General features: G+C 49.4%; 1 protein-coding gene across 1 annotated transcript; it reads left to right on the plus strand.

Annotated features, from left to right (window-relative positions):
- Window positions 1-375: 375 nt before the first annotated feature.
- On the plus strand, window positions 376-20,105 carry LOC119105925 (sex peptide receptor; the record flags this gene model as incomplete). The annotated part of the gene is given in 2 exon segments (XM_037229488.1): window positions 376-442; window positions 17,581-20,105. A coding segment is annotated over 1 exon segment (1,095 nt). The 5' UTR covers window positions 376-442.

Genomic DNA, 20,105 nt, shown 5'->3' on the forward strand with positions numbered 1-20,105 from the left:
GCGACGTGACGGGCTGCTGATAATGGAATAATTGTTCGCACTACCGCTGTGTTCTGGGGTATCGATAAGACGACAGGAGACCAGCCTGAATAATGGTTCCGTCCGTGAAACTAGTACCTCGTCTCACTCATTCGGCAAACAATACACCATTAATGGCCTAATTGGCACAATAGACGCTAATGGCCGCATCTTCTCCATGCATAATCTAATTTCGCCCGCCTGCGCGCAGCTCCCGCCGTGTCAGCGGCTCGCGCCGCCGGTGGGCGGCCGCTGCCGTCGCCCCCGACGTTGTGCCGACGGTCGTCCAGTCCCGGCGCGCGGCGGCCGGTTGACGGACGTCCCGACCTGGCCCCGACCCCGGACACCTCCGGGGACCCGGCGACCTCCTGAGCGGCGCAGCACGGACGTCTGCGGACCAGTCCGCACCGGCCTGCACGCACAGGTGGGTCTCCTACAGCGGTATCGTCCCAGCCTGACACCGGCCGGGAGTGGGGATATCGGCACCTCGTTGCGCATTGGATTGGCAATCCCGGGTTCGAATCCTGCGAGGGGCGTAAATGCATATCTGTCGTGGCATTCGACACACCAGCTTCTGTCGCAAAAAAATGTCTTCCGTTCTTCTGTCTGTTGGGTTCTGTCAGTTTTCCTAATGCAACATAGAAACAGGGCTGATGGTGATTGGGCGGCCCCAGACGCTGCACAGCTGCCTACATTACTGTCGGGCGGTGACCACTGCGCGCGTTACCGTCTGTAAACAAAGTCATTGAAATACATAATGCACATGCCCCAGTGGATTACAAAAGTGAATACAGAAACAATCTGAATCACGAGTTTTAGTGGATAATATGACAAAACATTGATACGCTAAACATTCAAGGGCAAAATGTGCATCGCAAAATATGGACGCGCGAAATATTAACGCCTCGACACGACACGCGAAATATCGACGTGCAAAATGCCGAAATACGAAGAGTCAATACGCAAAATATCGACTCGACAATGTACCGACATTCAAAGTGTCCAAAAAATATTGACTGAGCAGAATGTGGACATGGGAAATATTGGCCCTGCAATAAATGTGTTAGGACTGTTTTGGGCATGGGCCTCGATACGTCCGATCAGAAAAGAAATGCTACGGATGCGGCCACTAAAACACTGAACCACAACAACTGGTAAAGGGCGATGATGCAAACATGCGCTCCAAGCGGCGGAGACTACCTAAGTTCAGTCATACCAGGACAGTACGGGGAATACCAGACCTTGAGGAACTGCATGACAATCTTCTATGGTTGGAATACCAGAAATCGGCAAATATTGATTAGTTGTTCGGTATTAGTTTGTAATGTGACGTAAACACCAATAATTTCCAACACCCTCCGACCACTAATCCGGCATTTGGCTTGGATAGGGATCTCAGGTGGATGGGGGGGGGGAGGACCCTGTGCGATCCATCAGTAGGAGACTACATCAAGTCTGCAACAATGACTATGTGGAAGCAAAAGCTGTCCAAAATCCCCAGTGAACCACAGTAGCCTCTGAAATGTCCAGTTGCGCCATATTTCACTACATTCACATGGTGTTGTCGTCATGAGTTGTTCAAATATCATGATTATGTAATTATATCATCACTACGCACCCAAATGAAAAAAGACGATGTAAGAATCCATGCCCAACAGCGCCTGGCATCCGACTACAGAAACGTGGCACGCTGCTCGTATGGGTCTGGTATGCCGTCCACAATGACCAGATATTCCTGCTATTGATGCAGAATGTGCAGCCCTCAAATACCTGTAACAGCGCGCCAAGTGGCTTGGCGTGACGCTCCTGGGGGCGTGGTATTCTACCCAGGGTCCTCGTAAGTAGACGCTACCCCTTGAAGCAGCGTAAAGTCCCTTGAAGTTTGTGCTTGCGATGCCGCCTTTAACTGGGTTCCGCACTTACCAAAAGCAGCTGCGGCGGTTTTGGACTCCTCTTTTAGGGCGTCAGATGCGGCCAGATTCCCCTGTTTTCTTTTTGCCCATGCCACCGGTGAACAATAACACCATTTTGATGCACAGTGCAGTTGCAAAGCTCGGCATGCACACGGTTCGGAAACATCTGACATTCTGCTCGGCGTATCATCTCGTGATACACATCATCCTCCGTTTCCAATGTTTTCAACTTGCTGAATATTTACATGGTTTTAGGAACAGATGGGTTGAAAGCCAGAGTTTTGAGACGCTTCATTGGTACATTGTGGTCTTTCTGACCAAAGTTTGGAGTTTACATTTCTAGCATCCGATATTTCAAACAGCGTGAACGCGTGCCCATGCCGACGCTCTTCGTAAGAACGGGGGTACAGAAAGGCGGTACATGCTTCCCTTCCCTCAGTTGATTTGATTGTCTTTGAGTGTGATCAATTACTGACTCATGTTTTGCTTTCCTGTATTTCAAGCTCTCATTGCCTCATTTTTCGCATTTAGCTATTGAGTTTCTGTCACTGTTCAAGGACAGTGATTTAGGCGCAATGCACAGCTGCACACAAAAATACGGTGTGCATCAGGTTACGGCACCGTTTGCGTGCTGGAGAACTGGCTCGGCTCACAGATGAAACCGTGGATCAATCCCTTCTCACCATGAGATGTGGGATATGGATTGATCGATGTATTGAACCGTGATCAGCCGTAGTAATGAATCATCGGGATGCCCAAGTAGTGGCAGGCATCAGGAAATGTTCGTCCGTCAAGGTGCCTCCCGCAATCGCATGTGATACTAGAAAACATCACTCGCCCTAAACAAAACATTTTGTAATCCTGAGCTTTAGCAGCATCAAATTGCATCATTGAAAATTGGTTGAAGAAGGGTTGACTTAGCGCTTGCTTTTCCGCGTACGCGCTTGCCAGCTGATCGATGCGCTCCATGCTTGGCTTGAATAGTCAATAATTTGGTATAAAACGAAAAAAATTTGCACGGCAAGTATGGATGATGCTAGAAATGCTACAAAACTGTTGCCCTCTCAACAAAGGACTTTCTCAGCTTCGGTTCGGCAGATCTGATAAGCCAATGTGACACATGCATCGGGTTTCCATACACGCAACGAGACAGTCAGGAAACGCAGGGATGACGAAATGACGGGAGGACTATCCCTAGAATATGCATACACGACGGGAGGAGGAGCCTCATCCCTAACGACCTTTATCCTTGCCCGTTCCTACCCACCAGTCGAGTTTGACGCCCATCGCTGATGAACTCCAGTTGCACATCTTTGATTCTGCATTACTGTTTTTCATAACGTCCTTTCCTAAATGTTTGCCCATCTACCACTGTCCCTATAACTTGTGCCATCGCGCCGGATGACTTATATATACCATATGTGTGGATGCACTGTTCGGTCAATGCAATAAAGTACAGTGCAATACCCGCGCCCCTGTTGCGAAAAGTGGATTTTCGGGCACTATTCGAAGGGTCAGTACATGCTAAGTTAAAATACCACACCAATGCAAAAATCAAACTTTAAAGACCGCCTTGAAACGGAACAATACAATGCATTGAAGCTATCGATAAATCGCATTTTTGGTACCATTTCCCATACTCAACAACACATAAATACTTAGATGACGAGACGAAATAGAGTTATTGATCAAAGCGGTTCGTTTAGATGGCTGGATATACTTTCCGCACGCCACCACCAAAAATATCTGTGTTACTCGTGTGAAAATTGGCCGTGACTTAGTCCAGGATAAGGAGACGATAATGTCGCCAGTGGTTTCTGTGATTACCGCTTTATTCCACTCGCAAGGGCATCACAGTGGTCACGCTGTTGGCTTCACGGACGAGTCGAAGATGGACCGTACTAGACCAAGAGTCCGCGACTCGCTTGGAGGCCGGTTAGGATAATGCGGTTACTAGGCATAATTGTGGATTGTTGTTCGTGATAATTCACGTATCGACTCGCTCCTTTATCCCACCTTTTTCCGAAATCTCCACAACCGACCAAGTGATCCGTCTTCTAGCTGGCAAAAGTAAAACGCGCCAAACTTGAGCCAGATGTTCTTCTACAGTGGGAGCCTAGAAACCGGGCATCAGGATGCCTTCGCTCCAGGTAATCATGGAGGGTGTAGTCAAAAAAAAGAAAACCCCAAAATCAAAAGCTTGCTACACCTGTCCTCAACCCCGTAGGCCTGGTCATTTACAACTCGTGCAGTTCACCACAATTCTCTGGACGGGCCTCCACCACAGAGCCCAAATCCACAGTTCTCTGGACGGGCCTGCATCACGGAGCCCACGTCGTATCCCACAAAGCTTTAGCAGACGTCAGCACGTGGGAGGAACATCAAGATACCGAACCAAATCACTTTGATGGGCTAGGAGATGTTGTAGGCGTTCGGAAGTTGGTTCAAATATGGCATTTCGCGAAGGTTTGAACGTGCATGCAATGTTTGGTTTTATGAAAAAAGTTTTGGTTATTTTTGCGAAAGTTAAGTCATTTAAGCTATATGGAAAACCAATTGTGTCAACCCTTTTGGAGAAAACATAAGACTGATTGCGTCCGGTTTGCGTGGAGCGGGGGGGGATGATTCTGAAAACACCCATGACCGATGAAGATCCGGGTCAACGGCCACATCTCATCTGGCTTGGGCTCGGAATAATTGAAGTTTTGGAAAAAAAACAGCGAGGCTATCATGCCATAATAACCCATTAACGTAGCCAGCGAACGTTAATAATCAGCAGCTCTTCCACGCGGCCAGGTCCTGGCCCTTACTTGACTACTTAACTACCGCCCATATTTTTGCCTTCGCCATGCCGTTCAAAGAACTGCCCCGGTGCTGCCCCGCCCCCTGCGTCTCCCGTTTCCTCCGTCTGTCCCGTTCCCGCGATGCTTGGTCGGACTGCGTCCTCCTCTCGCATGGCGCCGAGAGGCGCGCGCAAAAATCCATGCCCGGCGAGTTCATCTTTGTCATCGCGTACGTCTTCGGTCTGTACCCCGGGGCGTTCCGCCGCAGCGTCGGGCGTGATGGACCGTTGCCTGGTCGGAGCGACGAGCTAGCATGAACGATCTTTAAAAGTGGAGAGCTACGCTGTGGCCGACGACGGTGCCCGTGCCTTAGTTTCTGAGCTACACATTCACTAAGATGTGTAGACTCTTTCGTGCAGACTTTGAGGTCACTCAGGTATCCATGACGCAATAATCATGTCACTCAAATCCTGTCATTTCATTGGCCATGCGGTGATCAAGGCCCAGACAAATCATTTGTCGAGTCGTTTTTGTCTGGCGTTCATGGGCACGAATTCCAGAGATGACAGCCGTCAATTGTCTCTCCATCAATGTTGAACAAGGCGCGGTGGCGCAATCAGACAATGACGTGTTCAGGAGCATATATACTTAATAGTGTATAAAATATATACTTAACAGTAATAGGATATATACTTAATAGTAAATACCAAATGTCCGTCCCGGTGGATCAGTTGGTTAGAGCGCCTGCCTTCCGTTCCATCCACCCGTGCCACGGTGGGCTCGAGTCGCTTTAGGGCGCTCGCTATTTGCCCTTGACAGGTATGGCCTGCGGCCGGTGGCAGCGGTCGCGCTAAAGGTCATTTGACGTCAGAGGGCAGGACGGACCGTGCCGAGCATTGCGGCACGTTACGCTTTCGCCACTAAATTCTGCCGTTGCCTGGAATTGCGCGATCGGTTGGTGGGGTCAGGGCTCACACAACAAGCACTGCTCAGCGTGAGCGCTGATCTCAGAAATCCATCCATTCAAAGGCTTCGGTTCAAATTTATAAAAATAGAAACGTTGCGTTGTCTAGAGCAGTCATTTTAATATACCAAAAGTACGTTATTTGGCTTAACTAGGCAAAAACTTAATTTGCCTCGCGTAGCTGACGTGCTCATGGGCTCACTCATAGCTATTGGTATACTTTTAAGTATACCAATAGCTATGAGTGAGCGAATTTCACCATATCTGACGCTTTCTTTAATACCTTCAAATGTGGAGCAGTCCTTTAAGCTCTCAGATGTACACGGAGACCCCCTATGGCATCCCAGTAGTACTACATGAGCTCGTGAAACAGCAAGGCATTGCATGGGATCTGGGGTTCCGAGCAAGCGTTGCGCAAAGTCCTAGGATGACAGTCGGACGGCAGTATTTTACACATAGCTGTTCGGGCCTTCACGGCATGCCAGGTCCCTTAGTTATTTCTGCAATGATAGTGAAGTTTATCCACAGTCTTAGACAGCTTTGGCTTCAGACGACGGTTGGACGTCTGAGATCTGTTTCTTTCGAAAGCTTGGTACGGGGCAGCACCTGGCCGGCTCCTGAGACCAACGCGAATTTCGACGGACTCCTGGAATGCTCACGCTGGCTCGAAATCTGCGGAAGGTCGGAAATGGACGCAATCCGCCATGATGGCTCCGCGACCGGAGGTCCGGGGACTGTCAGAGCAGACATGGTCACGAAGGTCAGAGAGAGGTGCGCACATCTATAAGGCTAACAGGTCTGGAAGCGCCGTGCCATTCCTCGTAGAAGTCAAGTGATGAACGGGAGCTTCTGGACCGAGATCCTTAAAAGGCCTGGATCCCATACGTTTCAGTAATCTGTTTGGGAGCTCAAATTAGCAACTAACAACGCATTTCGGTCTGAGCTCCCTGCGCCATTCCCAACCGGAAAGCATGAACGCATTAAGGTCGTTATGTCATAACAGTTACGTCATAACATAACAGACGCAGGCATCAGTGTAATTAGTATTAATGCTGTGTTATTTCAGTACGACCTTTTCTACCATCCGGAGCCGGAAAGCGTGAACGCATCTGAGCCGTTATGCCATAACCAACGCAGGGCATCTATTAAACCAACAATGATATTGAATTACTGCAATACACATATCACAGCATTGCAGCTAAACTGCACAGTTCTGCGGCAGGTCACACCCTTGTTTGGCCTGTTGCAAACCGCAGCGCTTTGGTTTAACTGTAGCTTTATCTGTTGCCTACGTACGTGATTTATCCAGGCATCTCCTGACATCGAACGACATCATGGCGCTATAACTGAGGGGCACCACGCTTGATAGGGACTTATCAACGTTGCCTTATTTAGGCGTCAAGGTTCGGCTGCAACATGGGTGTAACCACGCCTCTGATATTGAAGGAAAACATGGTTGGATGCTCCAACTTGAAATCTGAGGGATAATTATGAACCTTAAGTGACACTGAGTGGAAGACGTAAAGGTAAAAAAATGCGCACTCTGAAGGGACCAACTCCCATTGAACAATTTTGAGGACATGCGCCTTCAGCCCCCCTTGAGTGATAATACCAATGGCTGCGAGCATGAACCTGCGTGTAGACCATGAATAGAATATTTAACTCGACCCGTCGTGCGTCGCTGGTGTTCCTCGTAGCTCAATTACCGACGAGCGCTCTTGTTCGTCTTCGTCGGGTGCATGAAACACGAGAAGCCAATCTGGAATGCAACACCAAAATGCATGACGACGGTTAATTGAAAGGTCTGCGAAGTAACATAAGATGAAAACCTGAAACGCAGAGCGAGCAAGGATGGTCGGGGGAGAAGGAAGGTGTCTGGGCCACTACCTTGCTGTTCAAGGAATTAGGTTAATTAATTATTAATTATTTAATTAATAATGAATGAAGTCTTAATTAAGCAGTCCGTTTTGCGTGCATAAACGGACTGTTTGCATATTATTTAATTCGGAAACCACCACACGCATAACTGAAGCAGAAAATGTGATAACCGCGTTTTGGCGTCTTCAGCTTTGGTAGTAATTTAAAAACCAAAACACTGGCCTTTCTTTCTAACTGTATGGTCTTATTTTAATCAGAATCATTCTAGTCTTATATTCGCCTGTAGCTGACTTCCGGCTTTCATACCACACAGTTATGTGATCACCCTAAATATTCAATTGTATTGTTGTCCTTGCAAGTATTGCTCCGAATTCCTGCGCTGTTACTTTTTTGTGCTGGGGGGGGGGGGGGTGCAATCAAAACTGCCTGGCGGATCGTGACAAAATGTCGGCAAGCTCAGCTTTTAATTTGCTATATGGGATCAGATCCGAAAGGAATGTCTGCTATCGCTAGTCGGTTAGCTGTGCTAACTTTACGCTTACGGGTTTATTTGTAATGTAAACGTGGGAAACTGACGCAGTTGGCATACTGTACAGTACGACATGATTCTTGCGCAGTGAAGTGCATTTAATATCTTCTGGTGGGTTGGGTACTTCAAATCTTCATAGGATACATTCTGCTACTGCTCGTAGCACTTCCGCAGGCCATCCGATTGCAAGGTTTCATTGGATTAAAGCTTGAAATTGAGAAAAAGCCGAATAAACAAAATGGTCTATCCCCAACCCTCATAGCATGTGCGTGCCTGTTAGTTTCGTCCTCAGACTGCCGAAGGACACGGTCACGCCAGGTGGATTAAAACAAAACAACAACGGTCTTGCTGCTGGACTTTGAACAGCGTATCGAAATACGTGTCGTGCATCCACATCGCAAATTCAAGCCAATCCAGTTAAGATCATGCTAGTTAAAAAGCTGGCCTCAGATGACCACATATTCTCTGTCGAAAGTGAAGACCGGTACCTGAAACCAACCCGTTGGTTTACGCTGTTTATGCTGTTAATTTTGGCGTCATGCTGTTTATGTTGCTGAATGGTTTAGATGGTTTGGCGTGGAAAAAGAGCAAAGCGCACCTGGCGTGTGTAATTGACAAAAAGTCGAATATCACAATCTCTCGCCGACTGATGGTTTTTCCTTTCACAGCTTTGTCAAAGTGATTCTGAGCTATCGCTCGGCGAGGCGTCAGGTCCGGTTGAAGGAAGTCGACATGGAATCGTTCGCAACCCTTCCATACACAATCCTCTTGAGCTGAATCTCCTTTCAGCCCATTAATGCGTACAGGAGTAGGCATCTGAGAGCTACTGAAAATATTTCTGCGTAGTCGTCAGCGTGTTCAAAAGAAATGCGTCTAATTCAGCCCCTGCATGCTTATCACCGTTGCGTCAGGCTGTCTGGCCAAAGTTGACTTTTCAAACTTTTAATGGCTTCCCAAGGCGCTGCCCTGAACTATTGGGTTGTATGCTTAGTTAGACATGTGCCGTTAAAAGGAGCGTGTCTTTTGTTGTACTTTTTATACTTTTTGTGCTTTCCACTTAATGTTGGATCACACGCACATTATTTGATCGGCAAGGTCAGTTTTCTCGAAATCCTTGTAAATAGCTCAGAATTTTGATTTGAAGCAGCCGCTCGTGCGCGAGAACTCTCATTGGACTCCCTGCTCACCACTTTGAAAGTGATGCATTTTACTTGCGTTGCTTTCTCCACGTGTGGTCTGTTATGTTTGTAGCATACTAATTTGCGAAAATTGTGTAAGAAATGTTACGAACGCTTGATACACTCTGTTTAAGCAAAAATATAGATGATCATGAACCTTTTATCCCGCTAATTCAGCGCAACATTATGCTATACATAGCATTTCTTTCTCCCATACCAATGCAGTTTACCAGAGTGGCTCTTTTCTAGGCGCACTCTGATTTTTGGAATAGGAGTATCTCATGGTCGGTAGTGACGCACTGGTTCAAAATTTAACCACTGTGAATAACAGGCTCTTGTCGCCCGCAGTGCCAATCCTCTCATTTGCACCAGTAGGGGTGCCACGGTGGTTGCCACGATGGCAGCGGCCGCGTCTACAGGGAAGAAGCGTAGTGCTGTTACAAAGCGTCGTCAGCATAATTTGGACTCGATAATGATTTAAATTTATACCCTCGTTACGTCTCGGCGTTGCAATCGCACCACCCAGTGCTATTATGAGGCAACCGGTCCTGAAGTTTCACTGGGGTATGGTTTTCAAACATGCCCCAAAGCTGGGACACTCCTTTTCGGAGTGATACAAACACCCAAACAAGTAAGTGCTGATTGAAGACAAGATACAGGCGCAGCATGACGTTTTTTCTGTTTTGCGCTCTTTTTTACTTGTTTGGGGGCTTCCGTTGCATATAAGGTTATATGGAGGGTCGAGATAAATACTGAGACTCAACTTACCCGTAGGCATCATGCACGCAGTGCCCGATCATGGCTGATCAGATGGCCGACATGTTCCAAGACGACTGAAGGTCCCAAAACCACCTGACTTCGTGAATAAAATATTGCCTCAAGCTCTCGGACCAACCAATGCCTTGGAACGCACAGGTGCTATACATGATGGAAAAGGATCCACGCCACCACCTCGTGCCTCAGGGAATTGCGCTTCTGGAGAATTGTTATTTGCACTTCCATTTGCTTTAAACAACGGCTTAGATCATTTTTAGGGTCCGATAGCGTTGGTGCGTGCAGCAACTAGATCTCGTTTTCACAGGCGTCCTTGTTTCAGCGCAATGCAATTTCCTACTGCCAATACACCTGGACATGCAGCGGTTCAAAGACCACATTCGAAAAGCCTCATTCGAAAAACGCCATCAAAATATCTGCAGCCGATAGAATCGTCCGAGCTCGGGCTCGTTGCGTTTGCTGAGCCGGACCGGCACCGCCCCAGCCGCCGAGCTTTGCCGGCAGCTCCTAGCAGCACGGCGCCGATGGCTGCAGGTCGACAGCTGGCACTGAGCTCGGTCTGGCTCACGCCTCGCCGAGCGTGGGAGTTTGGAGATAAAAAAAAAACACGGGAAAATAGATATATTAGTCGGGCGGCGACGCGGCGCTCCTCCGCCAGACGCCGCGTAATTGGTTCCTCGACCACTCGTCTTCGAGAGGAGCAGACATGCTCGTGCGCCGCACGGACGTCCGGCCCACGCTTGCCTTCGAGGCCCTCGCACGGCGCCTAGCGCTGCTCTCCGGAGAACCGCCGGCGAGCGAGGGCCAGGTGCGGGGATGCCCCCGAGGCCATCACTCGAAGCCGTAATTGGGATAAATGACAGCGGCGAGGCTCAAGTGTCGGCCTCGGAGGCACAGCCCGGCGGTGCGGGCGCGAGCCAAACCAACTCGTTTGGCGCTACCCACGTGGAGATAGAGCGTCCCACAGTGCAGGGTGTTTTGTCCTTGGTCCAACTACGCCGTGCGTATGCCCCAGATGTGGCCGAGATGTACCGTTTTAGCAGATGCCTTCTCGGTGTCATGCTTGACAGCATGTCGTAACTCCATTGTAAGGCCGATGGTGACGATTGGCTGCATGAGTGCATGAGGGCAGAGAACTGATATATATATATATATATATATATATATATATATATATATATATATATATATAACATGACATGACATGAATGCAATAGGCCCATTGTGCGAAATTTCCTCGCGTATAGTTTGATCCCAATATATCCTACGACGACCAATAAACAGAGAACGTTTCTAAAGGAGATATTTACGAGGGGATTAATAAAAGAGCACCTGCATGGTCGCAAGCTGAAATTTTTGTTCGCGAGTAATCTATACGAGCCTATAAAAGACAAACCTATAAATAACTTACAACGGGTAAGCTGTTACTTCTCCTTGCCCCACCGCTCGTCAGTGACAGCGCGGCTGGCTGTCCGGAGGGACTGCTCGGCAGCAGTTAACTCACGGATGACTGGGCGCCGGGCGCCTGCTCTCAAAGCTAAAAGTAGAGAACTAACGCCACTCGGTACCAGGATGCGTCCGTCGTGTCGCCGAATTCAAAACTGTCCGGCGCCCGTCTCTCCCTGAGACGGAGCTCGCAGCGAACAGGGCTGAGTGCCGCGACTTACTGAAAGGAAACAGGTGTCCTGACATACCACGGGGCGTTATCAAAACTCTGGGTCCATGCGCGTGGAAGTCGTCGCCTACCCTGTGCAGTCGAGCTGCTGGCACAGCGCAGCGACGACGAAAGCCTGACCGCCTGACCGCCTGACTCATTCTGCTGCGTTGGAGCAGGCGATAGATGGCCGCCAGGTTTTTAACAGCACTGTGCCTGCAGTCTTGACCGGCCTTTCACGTGGTAGAGTACAGGTAGCATTGACAGCCGCACAAAGCCGATGCTTAAATTATTTTTGGTGAAATGTTTTGAAGGTGTACTCTGTTATGACGACACCACTGAAAGTGCATAAAATCACTCAGATGACCATGGCAAGAGAACATGGGGATGAGAAAAAATGACGCAGCATTCTTTGGAAACTGAATCATTGCTGCGCAGCAGACGGCAGGCAAGCAGCGAAGAGATGGAATGCGAACGAAATCATTAATGCGGCTAATCTAGAGCGAAACAGATGTGCTTTAACAGACTGCAGGGCGGTGTGAGAGCTATCGATTCATGCTCGTGGAATTCGTCACCTGCCCTGCGCAGTGGAGGTGCTAGCGTAGCACAGCAATGCTGAAGGTCCGTCCACCTGCGTCGTGCCGAGAACAGCACGCCAGCTGTCAGGTTTGCTCCTGGTGGCTCTAGCTCGGTCGCTCCACTTGCCGGAGTTGGACGCACCATGGCATATTCAGGCGTAATGGCCTCTGTTAATGTATCAGTAACAGTGCTTATCTGTCGTGGCGTCGGAGAGCATCCTCTCTTTACTAATGAATATTTCCCGATTTTGCGCAGTATTTCTATACGCACCCTTCTTTAAGTCATCCTTGAGGAGAATGTTTTACATTTGAAGGCATTAAAGCAAGCATCAGGTATGATGAAGCAAGCTCACTTTAACTACTCTCGAGACAACACAATTTCTCTGTTGAATAAATATTCTCATCGATATGTCATTGGTGATAGACGTCATCGCATCTTGCACCACATTGATTGAGAGCCAATTAACGGCCGTTATATCTAGAAATTGTGCTCACGAATGCCAGATAAGAACGACTCGAACACAGTATATTTTTTCGGCTTTGATCGCCGCATGACTAATTGAATCGCAGGATTTGAATGACGTTATGATCACGTTATGAATGTCAAGGTGACCTTGAAATATCGTCCCCATTTCCACCGGCGTGTAGCCGAGAGACTGGAGGGGTTTAGGTCTTTAAAAGCGTATGACTGTGAGCTGCACCGCAAGATTTTCAGATAGCTATTCCAGTTCAAAACCCGACATCAATGTGGAACGTTCTCTTCATAACGTCTTGGTCGGCGTCGAAGTAGTCATGGCAGCACACGCTCGTAAAAACCTTTTCTCTGTTGCAACATTACTTGCAGTGCCATTTTCATCATTTGCGTTTCTTGGACATCATGTAAATAGCACGACTTACACTACAAAAGGTATTGCCAGTTGACATTGTTACTTGCATTATATTCACGCATTGTTTACGCCATTATGTAATAGCCGGGCAAATGTTACGAATACTCCTGCAAAAAACAGGGTTTACAATTTCAGGCACAAGACAGGGCAAGGCGCGTTGAGTTAAAGAATGGGATGGGGATGCAGCAGTTTGGGGAGAACCCTGCCTGGATTGGCGCGGTGCATACCACGTCGCCCGAAGGAAAGCGCAAGGGAAGGAAAACGAACGGGTGAAGAGAAAACAAGTGTGAAAAAACATAGCCATGAACACTCCGACGAGATTGCGTGACGCCAGTGCCTTTTTCTTTGCTTTCAGATCTTTGTCTTCGAGATTTTTACTTGTTTCTAAGACCATCATGGGGCCTGCTTTCTAGTTCGTGGCTAAAAGCTTGACGATTTCTTCCTCCAAAATATTCCGAAATATAGTATCCAGAAATCAGTTCTGGCGAAGTATCGTTGAGTTCTTCTCTGGTCAGCTTTGCGCTCCGGCGTTGGTTAGAAACAGCAGACAGAAGCATGTTTAAAAAAGTCATTGGGTTTCGCTTCCGCTGATCTCATTCTAAACACTGGCGTGTGTATTCTCATTCAACATTCACTTGGTGGAATCCCAAGAGCACCTCTCAGCCCCACAGGATCTTTCGTGAAGCATAGCAGGCGGATACAGCATCACAGAGGACTATCTGACGCAATGTATACACAAATCCTGCGTTTATTTTCATTTTAGATGGCATAGACAGTTGGAACAATTACACTGCAAATCCCCAGGTGCATTTTACGACGGGATCCCAGCCGGGCAATGGTGCAATGTGCAGCGCCCCCTCTTCAGGACGGAGTTCTGTGCTCAGAGTGGGTGGCTGTCACACCCGGAGGCGGAAGTCGCTCGGCCACACTGTTTTTGCACAATTATTTTGCTTGCTTTTGACCTTGTGCAGTTTTCTAGGTGCGCTACAGCATTCACAAAGGACGTCTGTGTTACATGCCGCGTTTCTGACCAGTCGTCGCCAGTAGAACTGATTCTTGAGGACAGTTCCAAAGCGCAGATTCCATCTTCTGGAGACCACCGGCGACAGTTGATAGCCATTGAACGCAAAAATGGCGGACGGAAAACTTGTTGCGAACATTTCGTAATCATTTTACAAGTTGTGTCGTTTCAGACCAAATGTAAATTATAATAATTATGATGATGAATGATAATGGCTTTCCACCGAGGTGACAACTGCATGGAAATCACCTCCGAGAAGCGAGGTTCTTCGGACACCAGTGGTCGCGTAATTCATTCAGGTAACCAGAGTAGTAGAGCCACGCCTGATGGCTACAAAATGCCACCAATCTAAAAACAGTCTAATAGCAAAAAACAGATTGCATTTCACTTGTTGATCCTGCAAGATAGGCAGGCATAATTCAATAGATACCTGTAGAGTACAGCAGCCATGCCCGAACACGCAAATATTCTCGCTGATATCCACAAAACCATATTTTCTACGCGCACGAGTGTCTGTTGCGACCACCGCTGAGCTGCCCGCTGGGCGTGCGGCCGGGGCCAGAGGTTATGTCAAGCTCTTCGGAGCCGTCTACTGCTCACTGTTCGCTCATGCGGTGTTGGCCGTCGCCTGCTTGACGGTCGTTTTTTTCGCGGAGCGGACGTGGCGTTATAGCTGAGCGAGCCCAGAAACTCGCCACTGCACGTCACCATCGCTGCATCACACAATGTGATCAGAGCCTTAGCCACGCGAGGTGACACGGGTCAGTGGGGTCACGCCGTCTTGAGCGTTGTGCGCCAGCCAGGAGGCGCCGTCAGTGCCGGTCGCTGCTGGCACTCGGAGACCCCTGGGCAGAACGGCACGGGTCGGGTCAGGTTAGCCTGTTAACTGACGCGCCGGCTGTCGGGGTGTGCAGGCTGACGGTCTGGCGGTCATCCACGACCACATGGCGACGGTCGTGTGACGTGTGGCGTGATGTGGCGTCGGTGTGGGAAAGCATGTGATCACCCCGCTGCACGTGTCTTCAGCGTTGCATTTTTTGGGGTGGTGGGGACTCACCTGACTCAGTCACCCGAAAGGCACGATGTTGTTTAATGTACGCGATATTAAAGGCAATCAATCTACCGCATGATTGCGCTGCTTGCTAAGTCATGTACTCCGCGAACTGGCACATGCTGACCAGTGGTTATCTGTAGCGCTGTCTCTGAAAATTGGGCATCATAATATGGTTATAATCCAATTGAGTGGCGAACATATGCATATTATATAATTGTGCAAAGTATCAGAACTGTGCAAGCGAGAAGCAAGGCAAATGAAGTATGCAGAGCGATAGAAATACACCCCTCGAGCTCCATCCTAACTGTCCAACCAAACATGGGTCCTTTTGCCTCCTGTATATTCCCCATCTCTACTACAATCTAATCCAATGCTTGTCATGCACGCAGCCAAAAAAAGTTCAGAACCTGTCTTAACTTCACATGAAACTGGCTACAGCGTTCGACGTGGAGCCAAATGTAGCTGGCTTTATGTGTAGCCTTGTCCGGGAAATGTAGCCATGTCCGGGACCAGAACTGCACTAGGAGCGAAGGCAATGCCCATGTACATACAATGGCTTTTCCGACTGGCTGGCATGTTCTGACATTTTAGCACTGCGCGCACGTAGCCCTTGTTGTAGTTTAAACAGTCCATTACAGAATGGACCAAAAATAAAGCTCGTTTGGGGAGTCAACCAAGATGAGCGGATGAGTTCGGCTCGAACCGTCGCGCCAGATCTCTCCAGGTCAACGTGTTTGGCTAGGTCAGGGACGTTTGAGCTCAATGCGACCGGGCCTGGTCAACTCGGAACCACGGGCTATTTTCGACTTGCAAAGTGCGGCCCAATGAGTTCAGAGTGAACGTATGGCCACCCTCACCCAGTTTTCAGGTAGGACCAATACTGCGCAATACGGCTGCTTCGGGTGCACGCCGAAGTGTCACGCTACACCAAGCTTCGCTATTGGCCCGCCACGTGCGTACGCAGCCCCGCGCGGCCAGCGGTCGATTGCCGCTGCCGGGTCTGCCGCGGTCCATGTCGTCGCGTGACGTCCGAGATGAGGCGCCACCGGACCACCCCTCCGCCTCGCGCCAATATCCGGTCAACGACGGGAATAGCCCGCCGGCGCGCCGAAGAAACAGTGCGCGCCGCCGCGCTCATCGGCGGCAGGCAAGGGTTTAAGGGCTCTGCGTGCTGCCATGGCTATCACGTACGCACACGGCGCAACATTGTTCGTAAGCAAACCATGCATGTCCGATGAGGGAGCCGAGGACCGCCGCTCGCATGAGCCATGGTGTTGAAATGCGTAGAGGAGGTCGCCCTGTGCTAAGACGTTTGTGGATGTCGTGTCAGGTTTGACAAACTTGTCGGTGGTATTAGAGCGTGCGACCAAACAGATGGTTGCACGTTGATATCGGATGGTTTGGATGTTTTTTTATTATTTGGATGATCGGATGGTTGTGTATCTCGGATTGAATAATAGCGTGGACTTATACGTCACCTCACTCATTTTACGCAAGGCTTGTAATCAGAAGACCCCGGTTCGAATCCCAGTAATATCGAGTTGTAAATTCGGGATGTGAAGTGTAAGTAGCGGAACGTGAAACACCATCCAAGCATTCTCAGAACCCAGCAACACCTATGGCGCTGGAATAACTTGTTGGCCCTAACGTTGTGTATATACTAACGCACAGCCTGGGGACGATACTCCCAACAACTGCTCCATCTGCAATTAAACATTAAACATAAACATTGACTGCGTAGCCGGACATCGAAGCAAGGCAGGTTAAAGCCGTGTCTGTCCGCCTCTCTTTATCCCACCTCCGGTCTCCAAAGACGATCAAAAGACAATCACGTGTGACAGTTGTGCCATGTCGTCACAATGGTGCATCATGCTGAAACAGTGGTGCCTCATGTCGCGACGATGAAACCTCGTGCCGAGGCAATAGCCCCACAGACATGGCTGCTCCGTGTCACGGCGACGCCATGATGTCTCATGCCGTGGCATGACATACAATGTTGGGGCGGTCGGGCGTCATGCCATGGGAGTGGAGCTCCACGGCATGACAGCTGCGTGCCTTGGTAGTGATTTCTTATGCCGTGACCTTGCTGTGCCTTGTCATAACAGGTGTCGTGTCATGACAGTGGTGTGGCGTACCCGTGCAGAGGCGCCTTACGCCATGGTGGTCACATGTCATGCCATGGCAGTAGTGCATCACGTCACGGCGGTTATGCATCACGCTGTATTGGTGACGTGACGTGCCGTGACAGCGGCGCGCTGTGCCACGAGAGCACCGTGCCGTGACAGCGGCGCGCTGTGTCACGAGAGCACCGTGCCGTGGCGTAACAGCGCTGTTCTCTGACGCTCGCAGATGGAGATGACGGCAGCAAGCCCGGCAGCGAACACCAGCGGAGCGGAGCCCGCCATCGAGTACTGCGGCGCCGGCGTGGCCGCCTTCAGCGTGGCGTACCGCCAGCTACACGGGTACCTGGCGCTCGGCGTCTGCCTCTTCGGCCTCACCACCAACATCCTCAGCATCGTGGTGCTGACGCGCAAGACCATGGCATCACCGACCAACGCCATCCTGGCCGGTCTGGCCATCGCCGACATCATGGTCATGGTCATGTACGTGCCGTTCACGCTGCACTACTACATCCAGGCGTTCGGCGCGTCCAGCCTGACCTACGGGTGGGCTGTGTTCATGCTGACTTACGTGCATGTGACACAGGTATTCCACACCGTCTCCATCTGGCTGACGGTGGTGCTGGCCGTGTGGCGGTACTTGGCGATCGGACACCCGTCGCTGAACCGCGAGTGGTGCTCTATGAAGAACACGTCTGTGGCTATCGTGTCCGCTTACATTTTCTGCCCGATTCTCTGCATCCCGTCCTTTCTCACCTTCGCCATCACGCCGATCGACAACTCCACCGGCCGCTTCCTGGTTGACTTCAGTGACCTCAGCAAGCAGAGCAATAAGCTCCTGGAGAAGCTCAACTTCTGGGTGTACAGCGTGCACGTCAAGCTGCTGCCCTGCGTCATCCTGACTATCTTCAGCTGCTGCCTTATCTGGGAGCTATTGAAGGTCAAGAAGAGGAAATCAGAGCTGCTTCACCGGGCGACCGCCGGCAACAGCAAGCTCTCGTGCGCCGAGCGGCACACAGTGCGCACCACACGCATGCTGTTAGCCATCCTGCTACTCTTTCTGTTGACCGAGTTCCCCCAGGGCATCCTGTCGCTATTGTCCGGTATTCTGGGTGAGCAGTTCCTGGACCAATGCTACAACAAGATGGGTGATCTGATGGATATCCTGGCACTCATCAACTCAGCCATAAACTTCATCTTCTACTGTTCCATGTCCACCCAGTTCCGCTCCACGTTTCAGCAGCTGTTTCTCTCCTTCGAGTGGATGCCGCGACCGTTCAAGATGGGCATTGCCTCGGATGGAACGGACTGCACCCGGGTCTAGGACCGGGATGACAATGCAGGGAAATAACAGCACTAGACTCTGAGACAGCGACCAGCTGACTGCACCCGAGTCTGCGACCTGGATAACTAGCGGGGAGAGCGAGAAGGGAGCTCTCGCACTTCTCTCGCGGACTGCGACATCCCTCAAAGCAATGTTGTCGTGCCACACAACCATATTGGCATGGTTGACAGGCAGGGATTTGTGACGTATCTCGTTATGGGGAAGGAAGTTTCCTCAAGGAAGATTTGTATGTACTTTTTCGTAGCTATTTGCACGCCTCAGTGTGTTGAATGTGTCATCAGGGAATTGCACGGCATCGGCCAAATGTTGTGAGACACAGTTTTAAAGAGCGAATCTAAATGATCAAACTCCACAGATGATTATCAAGAGGCAAGACTTTTGGTTTTGCCAGTTAGACGAGCACTTTTTGGAACGTCTTTCGCCAGCAGACGTATTGGTCCCTTCAACCCACTTTTATCTTAAATATTTCTAAGTAATAAATATATTTAGTACTTCTACGCACTCATGGATACTGAGCCGCTTTCAGACACACGAGCTCAGAAATACTTGACGTTAAATATACATAGATATTGAGCGGCTTTCAGTTACAAATGGTGAGAAATACTTGGAGTCAGATATACGTAGATATTGAGCGGCCTCCAGTTACATGTGGCGAGAAATAGTTGGAGTCAGATAAACATAGGCATTGAGCGGCTTTCAGTGACATGATGTCAGAAATACTGGCCGTCAGATATACCAGTCACCTTTTATAAGTGAAGACGACTGTCTTGTTAAATACATACTATTTGCACGGATTTCCCACAATTGTATTGCACAAATGGGTAACACCTCTTGAATCAGTGGCATGGCCGTGCTTGGCAGTCAGCTTAAAATGGACGAACCAAAGCTACTTCAGATTATTACACCACGAATTTCAATTTCTTTATCTCTGCCTGCTCTCGTTTCTTGCCGGAAGGAGTGTGGTCAAAAGGGCTTCGGTTCTGCGTGAGTTTTGACTTGAAGATTTGCAAGTGCCTGTTGTACAGGGGTTTTGCACTATATGTTAGGTGGTCTGGAAACTTCAAATTCAGTGTCTTTCTGGTTCTTTTCGATACGTTGGTGTGACATTGGTTTACAATCGTGTGTATAGAGAGATTCGTGTCCGTAGCCGTGCATTAAGCATATACTTTCATTTTATTTTCGCAAGATGGTGTACCTGTCTTCGCTTGTATTGGTTACAAAGACATGCCTTGTGACCGTAAACTAGGGCATGGGATGGTGTTTGTGCTAACAGTCAGAGTTTTCTGGCAGTTATCAATGTGATACGTGGCCAGCGACGTCTCTGATTATGAGCTTACTGTACGTTCTCAGTGAACGATCGCTTTAGCGCGTTTCTGACCAGAGACTAGTTCAGAAGTCAATAAGTCAAG

Source organism: Pollicipes pollicipes, unplaced genomic scaffold, assembly GCF_011947565.3.
Source record: "Pollicipes pollicipes isolate AB1234 unplaced genomic scaffold, Ppol_2.1 Scaffold_6138;HRSCAF=7277_pilon_pilon_pilon, whole genome shotgun sequence".
Classification (NCBI taxonomy): domain Eukaryota; kingdom Metazoa; phylum Arthropoda; class Thecostraca; order Pollicipedomorpha; family Pollicipedidae; genus Pollicipes; species Pollicipes pollicipes.